The sequence below is a fragment of the Sipha flava genome, unplaced genomic scaffold (assembly GCF_003268045.1).
Source record: "Sipha flava isolate LNK unplaced genomic scaffold, YSA_version1 239_pilon_pilon, whole genome shotgun sequence".
In the NCBI taxonomy this organism is placed as follows: Eukaryota; Metazoa; Arthropoda; class Insecta; order Hemiptera; family Aphididae; genus Sipha; species Sipha flava.
In genome coordinates, this window is record NW_020272883.1 from 64,853 (window position 1) to 85,676 (window position 20,824).

The window sequence follows — 20,824 nt, forward strand, 5'->3', positions numbered from 1 at the left end:
GAACAGCTGATTTTTTGAACGATTGTTTATCAACCGCATTTAGTATCGACATCAATTAAATTATTTCATCACTTAATATAGATTATACAACTACCACTTGTTTATAAAAATATTTTGCCAAAAAAACTATAGAAGATAATATTTTATCAAAAGCAAATCTTGATTCTTCCATAGATTTATTATAACTATCCGAAATGTGAGCATACTCGTATACATTAGCATTTTTTTAAATAAATATATTTTAACTATATTGGTTTTATGCAATTCTGAAGTTTATGCATATTAAATTTTTCCACCGTTTTTTTTTCAATTATTAAAGCCCTCGGAGGTAAATACTGAAACATTTTTATTGTTATTATTAGTCAAAGATTTACATAATTTGTAAAAAACTTTATCATTAATTTGATTATATTTTAACCAATCAAATTTGTTTAACCAAGATGTTAAAAATGTTTTTTTTTGTTTTGAAAAGCTGATAAAGATAAATTATTTTCAGAATTAATTTGATTATTATAATTTAAATGAACGCTTGAAGTTGAACTATTATCAGAATGAATTTGATTGTTAATTATGTTTGAATCAAGTTCGATTTTTTTATTTATTTTTTTTTTTTGTATACATATTCACATAGACATCGTTGTTATTTGTTGTTGAATTAATTTTATTATTATTTGTTATGCCTTACAAAAGTTTAAAAAAAATTTAATTAAAATATTAAATATTAAAATTTATTTTCAATTTCTGATTTCCCTATAATTATTTTTATAAAAAATTAGATACGTACGTAAAAATTTGGATAAACGGCGTAGGCGCTAAATGGCATTTGTTCCAATATTATTTATACATTTATCATAAACTTACCTTAATATTATAATCCTCGAATAATATACTTCGTATGAACATTAATAACTAAAAATACTAAAATAATCAAATAGGTATTATACTGTAGAATAATCAATACAAATAGGAAATACTATGGGTCACAAGTTGAAAAATATACTAGTATACGCCCGTACAAACGTTGCGAATGCAGATAACTCAAAATGAATAAATAAAAATGAATAAACGTCCGCCACTTACCGTGCAGACTTATTTATACTGCGGTGAGCTATATATTATATAGTATTTATAATCAATGATCTTATTTAGGCAACATAAAAATATATAATCGTCGATGTTCTGATGAATATTTTTATGTCATAATTCTGGTATTTTAACCAATTATTATTGTACACAATGGAGGCGGAATAATAATTTTACCTCCATTAAATCAATGCACGGGGGTAATCACCTTTGACTAAAACGATTTTCCGAAGTTTGTTTCATTTTTATTGCTTGAATTTCCAAGTTTTTTATGGATTCATCTCTTTTATCTTATACATAGTATTTTGAAAATATACCTAAAATATTCCAAAAATAATAATAATAAATATATAATCTAAAATATAAAATATAATATTATAGAAGTTGTATTATCAAGTAATTAATGTCATATTTTTTTAAAGATTTCATAAAAATTTGGTTTACATTTTTCAGTTTGAATTTTTTGGTTAATGAATATGTACAATTAAATGGTCATATTTTGATTTACTGAAATATGTCTATTGAAACTTTTTTTCATTAAAAATGCATTACATTTTATATTAATAATATTTATATTTAACATATTAAATTAAAATTAAAATTAAATAGCGAATCAAATTAAACTATACACATATTAGTTACGCAATACATTTGGTAGTACTAACTATTAAGTGACTAGAAGTAAACGACTAAATGGCCAATAAATATTATTTAATATCAACGTAATTTGCTAACTGAATATCTAAGATCTAATTTAACGAAAGTTTGAATATAACCTAGTGAACTCGTATTCCTTATTACCCGATAATTCGGTCTGGCAATTATTAAATTGGTAATTTTTTTTTAAGTAAACACAAAATATTATTGCAATATTATTTTTATGTTCATACTTCCCGTAATAAATTAGTCATTCCAGGCAATATATAAAATTCTTGAACAGTTTTCAAATTTACCAAGACAATGTACATAATACCCCCGATTTTCTACATTTCCCGTAACATATATAAATAAATTGTGTGATCGTGGATTAATTCTATACTTGCACTTTGAAAGAAACAATCAAATAAGTAGGTCACATAACTGAAAACATTTAATAATTAAATGGAATGAATATACTGAAGACGACTATCATAACGTCAAAACATAATAACAGTTAATTATAATTTATATTATCCGATACAATTAAAAACTTTTTATATGGGAAAGTAAAAATAATATTGAGCGTTTTATTAATAGGAAAGAACTCGGTTGTGAAGGAATATGAAGGAGGGGATAAGTTGCTCGTAAATTAAATGGCGTTATTCTGGATAGTTAAAGAGCTGTTGTTTCTCTTGAAGTGTGATAGGTTGAAACCAAACATTTTTTATGTTCATTTGGTCCAAATAATTACTGAGCTCAGTATTCTTGTATTGTTACGAGTACAAGACGGTGCAACTTGTTACACTTCAAGAGAGATTTTGCTGCGTGAGAAGTTCCCGGACAGACTAATTTCGTTGCGTAGCCAAAGCTACCCACCTCGATTTTGCGACTTGACGCCGTGTGATTTTTTCTTATAGGAATACATTGAGTCACGAGTTTACCATAACAAAATTCGAAATATCTTTTAACTTAAGCAAGAAATTCGTCGTGTTCTCAACGAACTCGATGGGGTAATGTGTTATTCAGTAATGGTAAATTTTATAGAAAAAATAATTGCCTGTAGGGCTAGTAGAAAGGTTCATATGCTCGATATTGTTTTTCACTGTTAAATCTTAACTTTTCCTGAAGAGAATGATATATTTGTTATGTTTTTTAAAAGAAAACAAATATATCATTCTCTTCAAGAAAAGTTAAGTTATGTTATGTTAAGTTAAGTTAAGTTAGTTATGTTTTTTAAAAGAAACAATTATTTTATAGCAGATTTAAATTCTGCGATCTTTCTGAAACACTCATATATATATATATATATATATATATGTAGACAACAGAATTGCTTTATAAGCTCAGGATGTTTAATATCGATAAGAATATATTGATGGAAGGTGAAATAAAATTAGCTTTCAAAGAGAGAAGGGAAGAGGAGAGATTTAAGAATGTAACGCCAAATTAAAAACAGAGAACCTGAATTAACCATTGTATCCATGCTTTTCTTATTGTAAATATGTTAGGCAATAATATGAAATTATATTTCAAGTACCAGTCGATCCAAGTTTTGAGAATGTGTTCAAAAAATTTATATAATGCTGAGGAAAGAGCGATAGAACGAAATTACTTATTAGAATTGGATTTGGGAATTGGAATAACTTTGTATGATTTACAAGCAGATGGGATACAATTAGTAAAAAGCTATAATTCAACACCTCGAGTAAGAAATAGAGAGCACAAGAAAGTAAGTGTTACATAAACATTAACGGAGAAATATTATAAGTCCAGAAACTATTGAACGCCTTAAATATATGGTGCAATTCAATTTAAATAAAGTGATTAATAAGAACATGAGAAAGAGATTATTGTAGATAGAAGAAGTTGATGTCAGATGATATAGGAACGTAACATGTGGAAACCTTAGAGCGAAAGAATTAGAAACAGTCATCGTTGGTTGGCCGATGAGATGGGAAGACAGATATTTTGAAACGTTTTGTAACTGTAATGTAAATGTGATTGTAAATAGTGAATGTGCGTTGAGGCTGAAGGGTTTAAACTTGAACAACATTTTTTCAAAACTTCTGATTTAGCAAATGTTAAAGTGGTTAGTGATTGCACAACAGTTTTAATCATTGAGAAAATTAATCATCGAACACGAACAACGAAATGTGTTAAATAATTTATTTCTATTACTTGGGATGAGAGGAGGGAAGGTTTTATGATTAATGTTTGTAGTTGGCATATAATGTTTGGCAGCTTTAATAATGATCATCGTGAAAGTAGAGTATAATGGAAGATCACTAGATACATAGGGAATCGAGTTTAAAACTAGAAGAGAGTAAGAAGCTCAATTCATCTTATTGATATTGAATGTGTAACGAGACTCAACAACCGAATTTTGATTAGAACACAACGATTGAGTTTGTTGGAAATAGTTTTCATCAATCACGGAGATTAAAATGATGAATTTCTCACTGTCCTGAGAATCATTGAAAATGAACCAAGATATAGTTCAAATGACATTGGGTGAACAAAAAGACAAATCAATATCGGGATCTTGAAACTTCGGCCGGCCTATACAAGTAGGAGAATAACCGTTAAGTATAGACAGACCTAGGGAATAAATATTGTCATTTATGAATTTATCATGACGTGATGTTTTATGAGAACCCTGAGCGGGATGAAAAGCGTAAAAGCCACTTCCAAGAAAAGAATTGTGTCGAACGAAATTAAAAAGGGAATTGCAGATATTAACAGGAATATTTGTTATATTATGTAAGTATTGATTAGGTTTGCGATTATAATAATCAGTGTTGGGAATAGATAATGCAAAATTTATCTAGATAAAGATGAAAGATAATATGTCCAAATTCATCTAAATAAAGATAAAATATAATTTCATTTTTATCTAGATAAAAAAAAAGATATTTTCAAAAAAATGTTATTTTTTGATCAATATTTCATATTCTAATAATATCTATGAAGACTCAATTATAATCATTATTATCAATAGGTACCTAGGTGTTTAATGTTTATTGTAGTAATGTAGTGTACTATTAAGCAGTATTTATATATAATGTACAATATTTAATGATAGTTAATCACTAAAATGTTACACAAAAAAAAAAAAAAAAAAAATGAAAATTGCTCTGTACGTATCAGAATGAATACAGAATACATAAAAAATTATTTTAAGCTAACAATATTGTTTTCCATATAATATTAATTTGATGATTTTCATTATTCTATAAGTAGTGAGAAAGTAATGAAAAATTTTAAAAATAAAAAAAAATTCAGCGTATGAGTGACATGTTTATACTAAAATCAAATACCTACTATATTTGGAACTTTCGTGGAGAAATAAGAAATTAATTTTAAAAATACCAAAAATATTTTCCCGACATGAAAATACAAACAAAACGTTATACCAAGAAAAAATAATTACTCATTAATAGTACATGAATTATGATTATGAATAGAAAATATATATGTATAAAAGAAAGTCATGTTAGTTACAGAATTTATAATTCAAGAACGGCTGGACTAATTTTGATGATTTTTGATTTGTTGGATTCGTCTCCATTCAAGAATAAAAATAACTCTAACCTTGGCAAGTATACAGACAATTATCTAGATAAGTAAAAATTTTATCTTAGATAAGTAATTAGATAACTTAGCGATATTTATCTAGATAAGATAAAAGATGACAAAAAATCTATCTAGATAAGTCCCAACACTGATTATAATGTATTAATAAAAATAGTGTTTATTTTTACCTAACTATATATTATCGTTCAATTTAATTATTTTAAATGTTATCTTTTCTAATCCAGAATCCAAGCTTCATTACTGAAACACAGGAAATTAAATAAGATTTTGTTATTATTGAAAACAATAAAATGAATGTTATAGGTAAATTCTGGAAGCACATTTTTAATGAAAAGAATAAAAATAAACTAGGAGGGTTGTCAAATAATAACATTAAAAACGAAAGTACGTCAGTCAACGACATTGAAAATAACGTACGTACCGTGGCATACATGGAACAGGATCTTATAAAATGTATATTAAATACAAATATGTTAGATGTATAGATGTCATAATAATCGCAACCAGTTTAAACAAAGTTATAAAAAATAAAATAATAAGCAGCATAATAAATATTTCAGAGGAACCGTTTATAATCAAGAACACAAAAACTACTAATTTAAAATAGGAGCATATGTGATAAAGTGATAAACAGGTATTCATTATTCAACAGTACCCTGAGGATAAAAAGCATAAATCATAAAGCATAAATTGAATTAATAAACTCAAACCGTAAATTAAAACCGGAGAGTCTAACTCAGAAGAGCAAGAGAAATTGACGAACCTCTGATAGAATATTTGGATATATTTTTTTAAAAGAGAGACAAAATAACCGAAGTTAAACATAACATTAACATCGCGTCATGTAAAACCCATAAATAAACATCCATAAGACTGCTTTGGACATATTAAGAAAATATTGCAAAACCATTAACTTATTATTGAAAAAAGACATACTTTTTAATTGGACTGATAAATGTGAGAACGCGAACGAAGAATTAATAAAATAAACTCATAAATCCTCTTTGATTAATTTATCCAGTTTGGGAAAAAGGAGATTTTAATTGAATGACAGACGCTAGTCAATTCGCTATAGACGCGCCCAATATTTTGCCAAGGGGAGGTTCAACTTGATAAACCAAAAGTATACACAAGTAGGACCATAAAGCAAGCAAAAATAAACTGTAGCGTTATTCAAAAAGAACAGTTAGTCATAACCTGGGGAGTAAAGAATTGTAAGCTGTATTTATATAGAAGACGTTTCACCATAATTACTGTTCATCATTTACTCACGTATCTATTCGGGTTAAAGGACGCACAATCATTGTTAATGTGATATCGGTTACAGTTATCTGAATACGACTATGAGATCATATACCGGGTGGGGGCAAAACATTTTAATTGTTAATCAAGTATCGCATGTTAAATTGTTATACTACCCTAGGGAAAACAAGTTTAAATGTTTTTTTAAACACGCATAATAAACATAATAAGCAATTATATAATTGAAAGTAAAGGTTATTAAAACAGCTCCAGTTAGCGAAATCTTGTTCTTAGCTACATTAACATGTGGATTAATAAACTAGGAGATAATATGGAAAACACTGACCGATAAAAATATTTCAATTCCAGATTTCAAGGACCCGTTCACATAGCATCAAATGGCAGAATAAATAATCATCATATTTCAATTTTATGAACTATTATAGACTCAGAGTTTTTTTTTCATATTTTATTGATTGATAAATGTTAAGTATATTTAGATAGTTTTTTATGTATTAAAAGCTTTTTAAACATGCCTGTAGGGGTAGGTGGAACTCAATCATAGGTGTACAATTTAGATCTCTTCTTTACAAGACATGTACATATTTTAATAAATTATAATGTTGGAATAAATATTACTTATATTTTTTATTTAATATTCTAACACAACAATTATAAATTTATAAAAACATGCGTATAATACTTAAATTATTAGAATTATTAATAAGTAAATCTATTTCCCTATAAGAGGTAATTTCTTGTTCTATGAAAAGTAAAATTTATTAAATAAAATAATTATTTGTACTTTAGTAGTCAATAACAGTGGCGTGGTGATAGGATTATTTGCAAGGGGCAAACATGTACGTTTTACCTACTTATCCTTTAAAAATTTACAATATCTTTCTATTTTTATTTAATAAAACAACTTAATTTCTACAAGTAAGTTATAACTGGACCTAGTTTACTATAACTAATAATAAATCATAACACAAAAAAAATATAGGAATGTTATGTAACAAATATTGGTGGTAGGAGTTACTCATCAATATTTAAGACAGGCAATTGTCCGTTTTGTATCATATTCGCAACATGGTCAATAAAATTTAACTGTTTTAATCAAAATAAAGTTGTTTCTTCATGCGAATTTAAAATATTTTACGTTTTATTATTTTTTATCCTAAAACATAATTCGTTTTTCATCACACATCTTAGAAAAAAATAAATTTTTATTCATTTTATTCAAGTATCGTTAGTTAAAATACGAAATTATATATATATGCTATAGGAATTAAATCATAGGGCCCGAATTAAATGTCAGGGGGTGCAAGGATACACCCGGAACCCGTCATGTGCACTTCTTGGAACGCAAACAGATTTCATACGATTTAATTTACTAGATTTTTTTATTAAATCGAAGATGGACAGATGATGTGACCAGTGTTTCAGTACAGGGGGTCTATTCTCAAACGTATCGAACCACGCTTTCGATCAATAGTTGATCGAAAACAACTTTGATTTCGATTGATAACAAAAATACTATTCTCAAACCGCTTTCGATCATTAGTTCGATAGGAATATTTGACAATATACAACGATAGTGAATTTGGTGTCGAAAACTGTTTTCGACACACAATTTTCACTGTAATCAACTAATTTATCAGTTTTTTCAATTTATTGTTCGTACTTGTATCGTATTTAGTACTATAATCTATAATTAATAATTAAAAGAGTATAGTTCGCGAACGAGAATGAATGTTTAAATATTTATCACGGCATTTGATGACGATTTTGAGATTTACAATATGATGCAAATTAATGAATTAAAAATTCAAAACGAAATTAATATTACTAATGAAGTAAGACGAGTTATGAAACAAGAAGATCCTTTTGGTAAGTTTTTATTTTATATATATATATATATATATATATATATATATTTAGTTATAAACAAATATATAATTGCTTTCCAAAAATTATCGATCATTATATACATTTAATTTTTTAGCACTCTCTGAACAACAGTTTATTGGTACTTATCGTTTAAGTAAGGTGCTTGTACAAAAGTTAACGGATGAGTTAAGTCCTTTCATGTCAAGTCCGTCAACAATTGCTGGACTAAGTATTCAAAGAAAGGTTAGTAATAGAAAATAATAGGTACATACAAATTTAAAATTTATTTTTAATTGATTTAATATTTTTTATTTTATTTTTTTTGCTAGTTATTATAGCTCTCAGATTTTTTGCAAGTGGAAGTTACCAGCAAGATATAGGGGAACACAGAGGTGCTGCTGTAAGTCAAGCTTCAGTTAGTAGATGCATTACTGAAGTAGCTAATGCTTTAAATGTTCCAGAAATAAAAAAAAAAAAAAAAAAGAAAAGAGCCCCCAGAAGCGGGGATCGATCGATGTGGCCAGCATACAAATACAAATATTCATACCGTACATGAGTTTCTATTATAATAAAACTTTTATCCAATAAATCTATGCATTACATTTTTTTTTTTTTTTTTTTTTAATTCACGTATAAAGGCTTTTTTATGTATTGCTCGAAGTATACGGAATAGCTGCTGTTCTCCACCCCCTAAATCACTCTGTAAACGTCACCGATATGTATGCGTTATTATGAAATAATCCGTGTACAGGGTGCGCGCGTTTTAAAATATAGTCCTCAACGCGCACTACGATCGAATTCTCCGATGGGCGGTCGATCGTAACCCGTAATACGTTTCAACTTCATTTTCTGACTTGTTTTTACCTGATACGCGTACCCGCAGTACATTTCAATGTCACTGGATTATATTCAATCATCGTTGGCATAATCCGAATAAATATAAAAACAAATAATTTTGATAGCGATATTTTTGATTTATAAGTTTAATGATTTTTACGAAGAATTATATTATGTTATATTGATTATATCGCATCCTTCGTAAGCTTTACGTGGTAATCTCGATAGAATCTTTTAAGAACAATACTTGTACAATTGTATAACCATATTGATGAACATTGTACACTCGCATTTATCCCATGACACGTTTGACAGTCGATACGACATTACTCGTCTGAATGTTGCCTAATATTAAACAATAGTAGATATTTGACTACCGTCAACGGTACATTTTACTTCGAGGACTATTCAATTCTACCATAATTATATAATGCGTATACATAGTTAAATAATTGATTCTTACTTGAAAAATCAAAAATAAATCCGCAATGTACATCATCATATATACATCATGTTAGTGCAATAATTGTTAATACACAAAAGACTGCTAATATTTAAAGCTTGATGAATTTTAAAAAAATTATAAAAACATTTAAAACTAGAATTTATTAATTTTTGATAAAATGAGGGGTTTACAGAAATTTCTATGAGGGATACAGCCCCCACATAATAAGGTACATTTTTTTATTTGTTTATTTATTTTTTTTAACAATAAATGGGTGAAAACCTTAAACAATGTAATGTGATAGTATAATACAGATAATACCTAATTGGTAACACACTTTATAAATGTATACATATAAAAATATATTAAACTAAGGGTCATACCAAAATATTAAGATAAATAATAATGAATAGAATGACTACTATTTTATTGAGGGTAGTTAAAATGATAGGAACATAAAAGTGTAATGATATTTTACTTAATAATATAAATTAGATACCAAGTAAATATTAATAACTAGCAATCATTTATTTATTAATCAATTTATTTAATATTTTAGTTATATCTTTTATCTGCATTATTTTTCTAAATAATTTACTATTGGTAGTTTTTTAATCAATTAACATGTTCGATGGAAAGTAATTATGTAAAGTAATTTATATAGAAATATTATTTTATGGATCCATGACCTTGAATTTTGTTTGTGATTTATTGAAAACAGATTTTAATACTTAAAAAAAAAATTTCAAATTGTCTTCTGAACTACTTTTTTTTTTTTATAGCCAATATTTTATTTATAACATTTTTAAAAAAATTGAATATTACCTAGGTAATTTATAAATATAAATTGTTTATGAAAATGTTATGTTAGTATTAACTTTGAAACTAGTAATTGGTTTAATATTTTTTTATACTAATTTCAGTAATTATATTTTGACTCAATAATGTCGGGGTATAATAATTATGAAAATTGGCCGCAAGAATCAACTTCAAATACAGATGAAAAAGAATTGTCGTCTCCTGAAATTGAACAGGATGATAGTGACGACGATTCTGAAACATCAACATCTAGCACGAGTACATCTGCATCCAGTAGTAGTGGTAGTAGTCAGTCAGGCTCTGATTCTGAAAGTACTAGTACTGCAGATGAAGACGAAACTATATCACTCAAAACTGAAACTGTAGTGGCTAATAAAACTGAGCTTAGTTTACCTGTAGGAATGTGCGAAGATGAAGAAGTTTTCAAGCAACTTTTTTCTGTTAATTCTTGGGTATGCTTAAGTGACCAACAAAAGCAACATTTAAAGGTATAATTGTGTAACAGAAACTCACCTTTATACAAATAAAACTTATAAAAAATGAAATTAAGTGTAAAACATACTAACATTTTTTTTTTTTTTTTTTGTAGAATTTTCTTCCAACTTTTCCTGAAAATGATTTAATGGAAAAAGAAATCACTTTAAGAATGCTTTTTGGTGGTAAAAGTTTTCGATTTGGAGTTAATCCAATTGATGATTTTCATGGCAAATTAAAAAATGGATATTATCGTCCAGATATTGTTAAAATGAAATCTTTGTTAAGACGTACTCTCAAACAAAAATATAGGTATGGATTATTTAAAGAAATATTTTTTAATTTCTGTTAATGTACTTAATTAGTGTTATTAATTGATGTTCCAGAAAAAATCAACGTATTAACCGTTTTAATACATTAAAAAAATTACTCTCTGAAGGAATAGATTTGTCTAAAATTGCTTTGCCTATGAGTAATCATTTTGATCCAACTGAAGATATGTATAGAGAAATGTTGTTATCTTATAAGATAAAACAGAAGAAAATTGAACAAGTATATTTTTTAAAACAATTTAATATTTATGACAGGTATAATATTTTTACTTATTTTTTTTTTTTTTTAAGGAAAAAGAACAAATAAGACTTGACCTAATGAAAGAACAGATAAAACCAGCTGTTTCATTGGGAAATGAGAAAAAGAGGTCAGCAACTAGCGATCGGTCTCGAGTGAAACGAACAAAGGTTAGTAAACAATCAGCACAATCATCTTCATCTTCATCTTCACAATTAGATGTAAAATTTCCTGTGCAGTTGGATGGATTTGATAATATTACAGTAAAACAAGAATCAGTTGAATCAGAACCAATTAGTATTCTATTGATTAAAAAAGAGGTATTTCATGAGCCATCTCCAACTACACCAACATCACCACCACCGCCACCACCACCACCACTACCAATATCACCATCATTACCATCACCACCACCTTCAACACCTATACTTGATTTTATTCAAGAAGAATCAATTAAAACCAATTTAGATGCCATAAAATTAGAACCAAAATTAGTTATAACTGATATTGTTTAGACGGAAGAAGAAATAGTACAAGAGAGGCAAATTGAAGTTGAACCTATCAGTTTAACGGCTGATGAAATACTTATGGTAGAAGAAGGTCAGGCTGCTGCAGCGATGTTGTTAGAGATAATGAGTGATGTGGAAGAGAAGTATAATAATTCGCCATAAATATTGTCATCACCTTCATCTACACCTCCACCATTTGAAAACAATTTAGAGTCCAAGTACAGTCCACCTATTTATCACAATAGTTATAATATAAAATATTATATTAATAACTGATTAATTTATAATTTAGTACGTTATATTGTATTTTGTTAAGAAATTATATCAAAAATTATATTTAATTATATTTGAAAAAATCATTATTTATTTTACACGATTTCTGTTAGCTGTTATTATTAATATTGTAATGTACCTGTTATAATAATAATACATAGTACATTATTATTAAATCATGTAACTGCTATTCTCCATTACTACACCGTTGTATTTTAAATTCTGAGTGAAATGTGGAATGTATTGGCTTAAATATGATGTGTTTTATTTTGTGTTTGTGTACACAATTTCAACCAAAATGATAATCACAATTATTAAAGATTTTATATAGAAAATGTTGTCTAGTTGGTATGTTGAAGAGGTTGATTACATAATTTCTCAACAGTTTTTAATAATTGAGAAATACTGACGATAAGTTATAAAAAAAGGCAACATTTATGTACGGTATATTTGACAAAATAAAATATAGGTACGTATATTATTTTTCTTCGTAACTCGGAAAATAATAATCGTGAATCGTTTTGGTTTAAAAAATTATCTTGAGAATTTAACAAACATTTTTTCAAATATATTTATCACTACTTAATGAAAAAAAAAAATTGAAATTATTTTCAAAAACAATTTTATGAGCCCCATGCATACTACGCACATTCACCACAGTAGATTCGACCCAAGTTCACTGGCCATGGTTTCACTCAAGGGCTTGACCTTGCCATCAGTACTAAGATTCGTGAAATACATTTTCATTTTAACTTCGCACCAATTGTAAAATTAAGCAGGTGGCATATATGCAAATTATCGAAATACAGGAGACTGTTTCGCACGTTCTATGACAACATTTGCAATAGGTTTATACACATGACGCAGAAGTAAAGTACTGGGAGGTAACATAATGGGTTACAGTTCGGGATTGTATCAACTGAAATTTTAGTCATGGACATTATACGAAAATTGAAAGGTTAAACATTTTAGAATTAAACTGACAAGACAATTTTTAAAAAATGATAACTTTGATAAGCAACATACGTTATCAGAAGAATAAATTTGGGAAAAAAAAATAGGTATATTATACCAATTTTTTTTTGTTAAATATCTAACGTTTTTTAATAAATATTTTAGCAAAAATAAGAACATAAATATTTAAATATTTTGACTTTTTTATTACATAAAAATCTGCACCCTAATTATAATAACATTTTAGTGATTTAAATTATATAGATATACATTGATGTAAAGGAAACTTTTTAGTTGGGTCCCGAGATATTTGATTGCTTAAAAAAGCACGATTTGGATCCGCGGTTCTTTAATAATACTCAAATTGGGTCCATGGTCACATTTGATACTACGTGAATTGGGTCCACGGTAGGCGCGGATCCAGCCTACCATAACGGGAGGGGCGGATTATAAATAAGTATACTCTACGAGTCGGCTGGGGCTGGCCGGCTGACGGTTGTCGTCGATCATACGGTCACAATAATATTGTTTTTATCGACAATTCATTAATTTATGTTATAAAAATAAAAGATGAAAATTTGTAATAATAACAATACATTATAATGTTATTACGTAAGATAATGCAATTTAATAGTACATCAAATTAAATTAACACAATTTGATACGGCCAACGGGGGGTCACCCCTACTCCCCCCGAAAACGTGCCTGGTCCACGGTTGATTTTATCTTGTTTTTATCATAATTACCCAACTCAAGTTTTCCCAGTGAAAAATGTGCTTTTTAAATTTCTCCGTAATTTAAACTATATAATTATAAATAAATTATTAGTGATAAAAATAAAAATAAATTAAAATTTGATCTAAAATCAATTTAATAATAACTTTTTACACAAAAAAAAATTCTAATTGAATAATAATTTTAACATTTTAATAATGTAATACGGTAACCTTGCGTTTATTTGGTCGACAATGGTGGTGGTTATTTGAAAAAACAGGCAGACATTTTTCCTGACAGAGAACATTTTGGGAGAATATTTTTCAATGAAGCTATTATGTCTTCAAAAAATATTACTCAAGTAAGAATGTTAAAATTATGCAATTTATAAAGTTTTACTTAAAAGAGTTTAAATGACATCAATGTTTCAGGTAGCCGTAGTGATGGAGAGCTGTACGGCAGGCGCTGCTTACTTGCCTACTATGGCTGATGAGAATGTAATTGTGAGAAATATCGGAACAATTTTTTCTTGCTGGTCTTCCGTTAATAAAGGCTGTGGCAGGAGAAGTCATGTCTGCCGAGGATTTATGTGGTGCGAAACTTTATTGCTCGTAAGACTTATATTTTTATGTTGAATACAATATCATTTTAAATGATGAAGCGTTAGATATGCGTGTCTTACTAACTTAATAGATTACAACAGATAATATCATGGAAAAAGCAATGATTTTTTTCGTCAATCGAATAGTGTATTGAATATTATTTTATTCGATGATCAACATTCGATAGTCGTTTGAGAATACGATAGATCGAATATTCTGTGTCGGATGAACTTTTATGATCGAATAGTGTCAATCGAACTATTCTATTCGATCATCACTTTCGATGCGTTTGAGAATAGGCCCCCTGGTCATTTAGAAATCGTGGACGATAATTTACCAACATTCGTAATATTCAATTAATCCGGTGTTTGACAGTGACGTCGATTTATAGACGTCTCTTTTTGTTTTGTGTGCTCACATATTTTTCGAAGCTGTATTTGTATTAGTGATTGAATCGATTCGATCACTTTTGACATTTTGTACCTTGATTGCAAATATTCGAGTGATCGGGCCACCGATATGGCTTGTAATTTATGTAATTGATGTACTATAACGTGTAAAGTAATATTTCAGTGTTTAATAATGAGTTTTATTTATACATAAAAAAAATAAATAAAATAAAATGCACAATTATTTTTATTTATTATTATACAATTTCGTTTAAAATGTTATCGTTGTTGATGAATACCTAGCGTCATCTATTGGTTATTAGTATACTCCGTATGGCTTGATCAGTTATCCAGAGTGCGCTTTATGTAACTTACACGATACAGAACTCATAATAATTACATATAAAAATAATTTTCCATATAATTGTGATTTTATCTGTTCGTATAACGTATGGTCAAGTTTCTGAGCTTGAAAAAAAGTTCTTAAATACCGTTCAAAACCCTGTAACATATTACAATCGATTTATAAACTATTTTAATTTTTTTTATTAGAATTTGATTTATGCTGAATATTTATTACGTTTTTATGACTGCGAATCTTCGACTTATTCGTTTAATTGTTTGAATACGACAAATTCCAAATTTCGCAGTCGTAGTCATAATTTAACATATAAACATATACTGTTTCATTTCATTTTTAACTAATGAACTTCATTAACTTACACTACTTATTGATAGACAAAAAAAAAAAAAAAAAATCATAAAAATATCAAACATGTAATTAAATTATTATTACAATTATTTTTATGTATATTAACAGAATATAATTATTATGAGATCGAAATGTCACGCCGGATGTCATAATAGTCGTCGCCGAGTATCCTTGCTGTGCACGGATACATTATCACCGGGATATACCATACACACTAGGGCGGTCCTTATTTTTCATTCATAATTTTTTTCTGATCACCTCTCTTAAAAGGTTCAGTCACTAAAATAAATAATACAAAAAAAAAAAATTTCAGTTATTACACACATACAACATAACCGAGTAAAATTTACCGTTTCCCCAACAAAACATTTGATGGTCATAGTAAATTCATTGTAAACCATAATCTTAAGCGATTTTGTTGTTATTAAAATATTTACACAAAATGTACCTACTACGATTTTAATTATGTCTTCTATATCAATTTACCATGACAACCGATTCGTTGTTAGAAAAACGGTGCATGTTACTCGTTTGTTCTATCATTCCACGAGAATTTCGTAACATTTTAGGAGACATTTCAGCGATAATCCATGTAAAAATATGAGATTTTTCTGAATTTTAAATGATGAAATTTACCAATTATCGTCTCCTGCCATTATATATATTCTGACTGATATTGACGGGTTGATTCTGACTGGAAAGTGGTATCACTCAATCGCTTAATCAATTATCACCCTAAATATTTATTTTCCACTTTGAATAAATAGTTGATATAATTATCTAATTTTTTTTTTTATATTTCTTGTAAGGTATATAGTGGTTGCATTTATTTTTTATCTTTCAATAAAACTCATATGCTCAATTGGATGTCATCGCTCATTGTCTGTGAATAATTTACATAATTTTCATTGGTGAAAATCTTTAGATTCAAACTGTAAATGTATCCGGTTTTATTATGCATTCATTATTTACGTCGAACGATGAGATATAGAACACCATAATATACATTTGTTTTCGTGTTCTATCAGCTACAGGAATAAACAAATTTATTTCTACAGGTGCAATTAATAATATAATTATATAAATGTAATGCGTGTTAAATACGACGGAAATCAGTATTTTGTATATATAATAGAACTATATTTTTTTAATTTTTTTTTTTAATGACATCGTATGTTGTCTTCATGTTTTTTTTTATGACTAAAGTATTATTTTTTATTGTAATTATTTATTCTGTGATAGTATGTTGAACAAATGTCTACTACCAATCTATGTCATATTGGATCAAAGAAACTGTCTGATGAAATAAAAACATATATTATTTGGTGTATTTTTTATAATGTCTGACGACGGTTTTAATTCGTTCCTGGAAATCCATTTTAAACTAGGATTACGTGCTTTTGTTCATTTAATGTGGTCTACATATTTTTTCATCGCTTATATTAAATTAAAACGTATTGTGTATGTTATTTTTCACCACACCCTACACAGGATTAGTATTTATTTTGTGTTTATTATAAATTATATTAAAAATAATATTAAAAATAATAATAATACTACGGCTATTAAAAATGGCCGTAATGGTCGTGTATACATGGTTACGAAATTGGTTTTTGTTATTTACGAAATTGTGATTAAATCATACTTTTTGAAATAAAAATACTCTATAATATATAGTTATAGTTTGAATAAAAAATTGTGTTGAATTACTCGATGCGATGCATTTCTCTAATATCATCAAAGCTCGAGTGATAGATTAGAATTATATTTATAAACTCTATTTAATTGAAATATGATGTAAACTGTAGCTATGTTATTAGTTTACACATGACAATAAATTTGTTTATTTAATTCAGCGGTGGCCAAACTACGGCCCGCGGGCCAACTGCGGCCCGCCATCATTTAATATGTGGCTCGCGAAAGTCTTCTATATTACAGCACTTATTTGTATAACTGTAATATTTTGCATTTACGTAAAAAAAAATGTAGAATGCATTTTTTTATGGCCCACGATAAAAAAAAAGTTGTTTTTTATGGTCCGAGGAAAAAAAAGTTTGGCCACCACTGATTTAATCGATTTGTGGAACATCAATGGTACAGACCGTTTTCAATTATAATGGTTTTCTAATGTATTAAATAATATTCACGAATTGTATTAACGGGTTAAGTGAATGATTAACATTTTATATAACACTGATGGCAAATCCATGACATACAAAAAATCTTTGAGGACAGTCTAAAAATTAAAATAATTATATTATATTTTTATTTTTAATAATAAAGTACAACATTATTCCCTTTCCAAATTCCTTTTAGCCGCTGTAACTATCTCAAAAATTGTCCTATTATCTGTATGACGAAACTAGCCAATGAGGACCCACTATTTTTGAGTGCTTGGCACTAATTATTGTCTGTTCGCTCCAAATTTTATTATTATACTTATATTTTTATGCAACATTTTTCTAGTTATTATGTTATTATGTCTGTTTGCTCTTTATCTAATATTTTATATTTCTAGTTTTGTAATTTATGTAACTTTTTCCTAGTATTATGCTAATATTCTATGTAATTGGGCACGTCCCGTTTTTCAATAAATAAATAAATAAATAAATAAATAAATAAACATGAAAATGTTAGTACCTTTTTACTATTGTAGACAACTTTCAAAAAATTAAATTGTAGATTCGTTAAAAATGTAGATAATATACTTTATGTAATATGACGCAATATTACATACATTTATAGAAACAATATGTACGATATAAAACTCGTAGTAACATCAGACATTTTGTCTATACCTTCCTAACTTAGTCATGTGAGTGACTAATTTCAACCATTTATATTGTAAAATCTGAATTAATAAATGTAGTGCCGCATGTACTCTATTAAAAGTTACTAATTATAAATCAAATTTCAACAAATTGTCAATTCAATCAAATAAATCACATTTCGATGATAATAAATACTATAGTAATGTAATTATATATATGCACCTATATTTATATATTTCATTTAAATATTAATACTTAAATGATAAATATTTTCTTATATTATATAACAGGGGTGGGCAACTGGCGACCCGCGAGCTTTTTTTATCTGGCTCGTACTATATTTTACAATTACATCATACAATTTTAAATTTTAACGTCTATATTTTGACTTTTCGATATAATAATTGTTATTTAAACATATTAAAAATTGTTAAATGTTTAAATGTCATATGTATGTATAAGTATAGCTTTCAACCATAGCTGTTTGTACCGAACTATTTAACTATATCAGTTTCTTCGTATCATTCGTATCGTGCTGTCATGTGTGTTGAATTTATCATCTCCGTGTATATAAATGCTAATTAAAATTCATATTTTGATATTTTGAATGACCTTTTTTTTTCTTCCATGCTCTTGCCCGCTAGATTTTAATTTTTCTAAAAATTGGCCTTCTAGTAACTTTGAGTTGCCCATCCCTGTTATATAATATACAAATCTATAAGCACTTATAATATCAATAATTTTCCATTCCTATTGTATAAGGACATTATTACATAATACAAAGATCGATTTATTTCTGAGTATATTTCTGTTCATTATTTTAAATTTATATACATTTTTTATATATTTTAAAGTAATCGACAAAAGCATAACATAAATTATAAGTTTAAAATGTCAATTTAATATGTATAAATATTTAATAGTTTACCTATTTTGTGTAGTATAATTAAAAGTTTACCTTATTCCCCAAGTAAAAACTGTAGCATTATGTTAATTATTATAATAATAATGACATGATGAAATAATAATAGAACTGCATGTATTGTTAAATGTTAAATAATATTAAGATGTAATTAAAAGTGTATGTATTAAGTTAATTAAACTAAAAACAACTAAACTTTTAAACTTTTTAACAGTTTATCTTCTATTTTATTTTATGAATATTATGATTTTCGTTTAATTAACAATGATAATAGTGTTTATCGGTAGAAAAGAATATATTTTCTCTATGAGATAAATGTTGCTTTAGAAAAAATGTGTTCTTTGCTCATTTTTTACATCAAGATCAAATAGCGCTTAGATTTGCTAATCCATTTCAAACCGTTTGTATATTATTATCTTTTAAAAATGTATTCTTCTTGGATTTTTTTTTAGTTATTATTTTTATTTTTTAGGTTTGTAATTATGAGCCAAATGGAATACATAATTAAAAATGTTCTTTATCACTAGCTTTTGAAAAAATGACATCTGAATTTCATACTGGAATAATATTGCATATCATTATTTTTATTTCACCGTACTCATAATATTAATTGATATAGCTATCGACAGCATTTTCTCCGGTTCGTCATTTGTTCTAGTTTATATCAAAAAACGACCAGTTTGGAATAGAATAAGGATTTTCTTGGAATCACATAAATATTAAAAATTATATACTTGTATTTATAATATTTATTGTATGGTGAGACTTAAGAAGTCATCAAATGCATTGATTATTAATAAAAATCGAAAACAAAAAAAGTATAATATAAATGTTTCCTTATTGTTGATCGTAATAATGTACAATTTGATATTCATAGACAGCTTTTTCTAGAAAATATGCTATACATCGACGAGTGTAAACTGTAATTTGATTTAATTTTTTCACAAATGAATAATGTTAACGCATTTTTAGAAGTGTATAATAGCAAATCAGTTTAACTGATATATATATGTTTTTTTCCAATTGTTATTACTATGTATTTAAAAGCGTAGGATTGAACTGTTGATTTGTCAATGTTTTTTTAAATAACTCGATTCTTCAATTGAGTTATTTCTCAACACAATAAGCTTCAATTTATATGGTTAATTAAAGATCGGCATTTTCGATGAAATAAAAAGAAAAAATAATGGTAAAGACAAGAGTCGTATACGACTGAGTTTGATTTGAAAACGAATATTTAATTAAAAAATGCAATAAACAGGAATAATCTGTAAAGGCTTAAACATTCATAAAGAGAAAAAGGAGAAAACCACCATGTATATATGTATTATTAAGGTCGTATCTTGCTAACTTCAGCAGGTGCGTATTACAATACGAGTGTTTAT

General features: G+C 27.2%; 1 protein-coding gene across 1 annotated transcript; it reads left to right on the forward strand.

Annotated features, from left to right (window-relative positions):
- The first annotated feature begins 11,291 nt into the window (after positions 1 to 11,291).
- Positions 11,292 to 12,287, forward strand: LOC112684006. The gene is made up of 4 exons (XM_025555292.1): positions 11,292 to 11,335; positions 11,410 to 11,575; positions 11,647 to 11,763; positions 12,109 to 12,287. Exons 1-4 carry the CDS (start codon positions 11,295 to 11,297, stop codon positions 12,262 to 12,264), a joined length of 480 nt encoding a protein of 159 aa, XP_025411077.1. The 5' UTR covers positions 11,292 to 11,294; the 3' UTR covers positions 12,265 to 12,287.
- Positions 12,288 to 20,824: the final 8,537 nt, after the last annotated feature.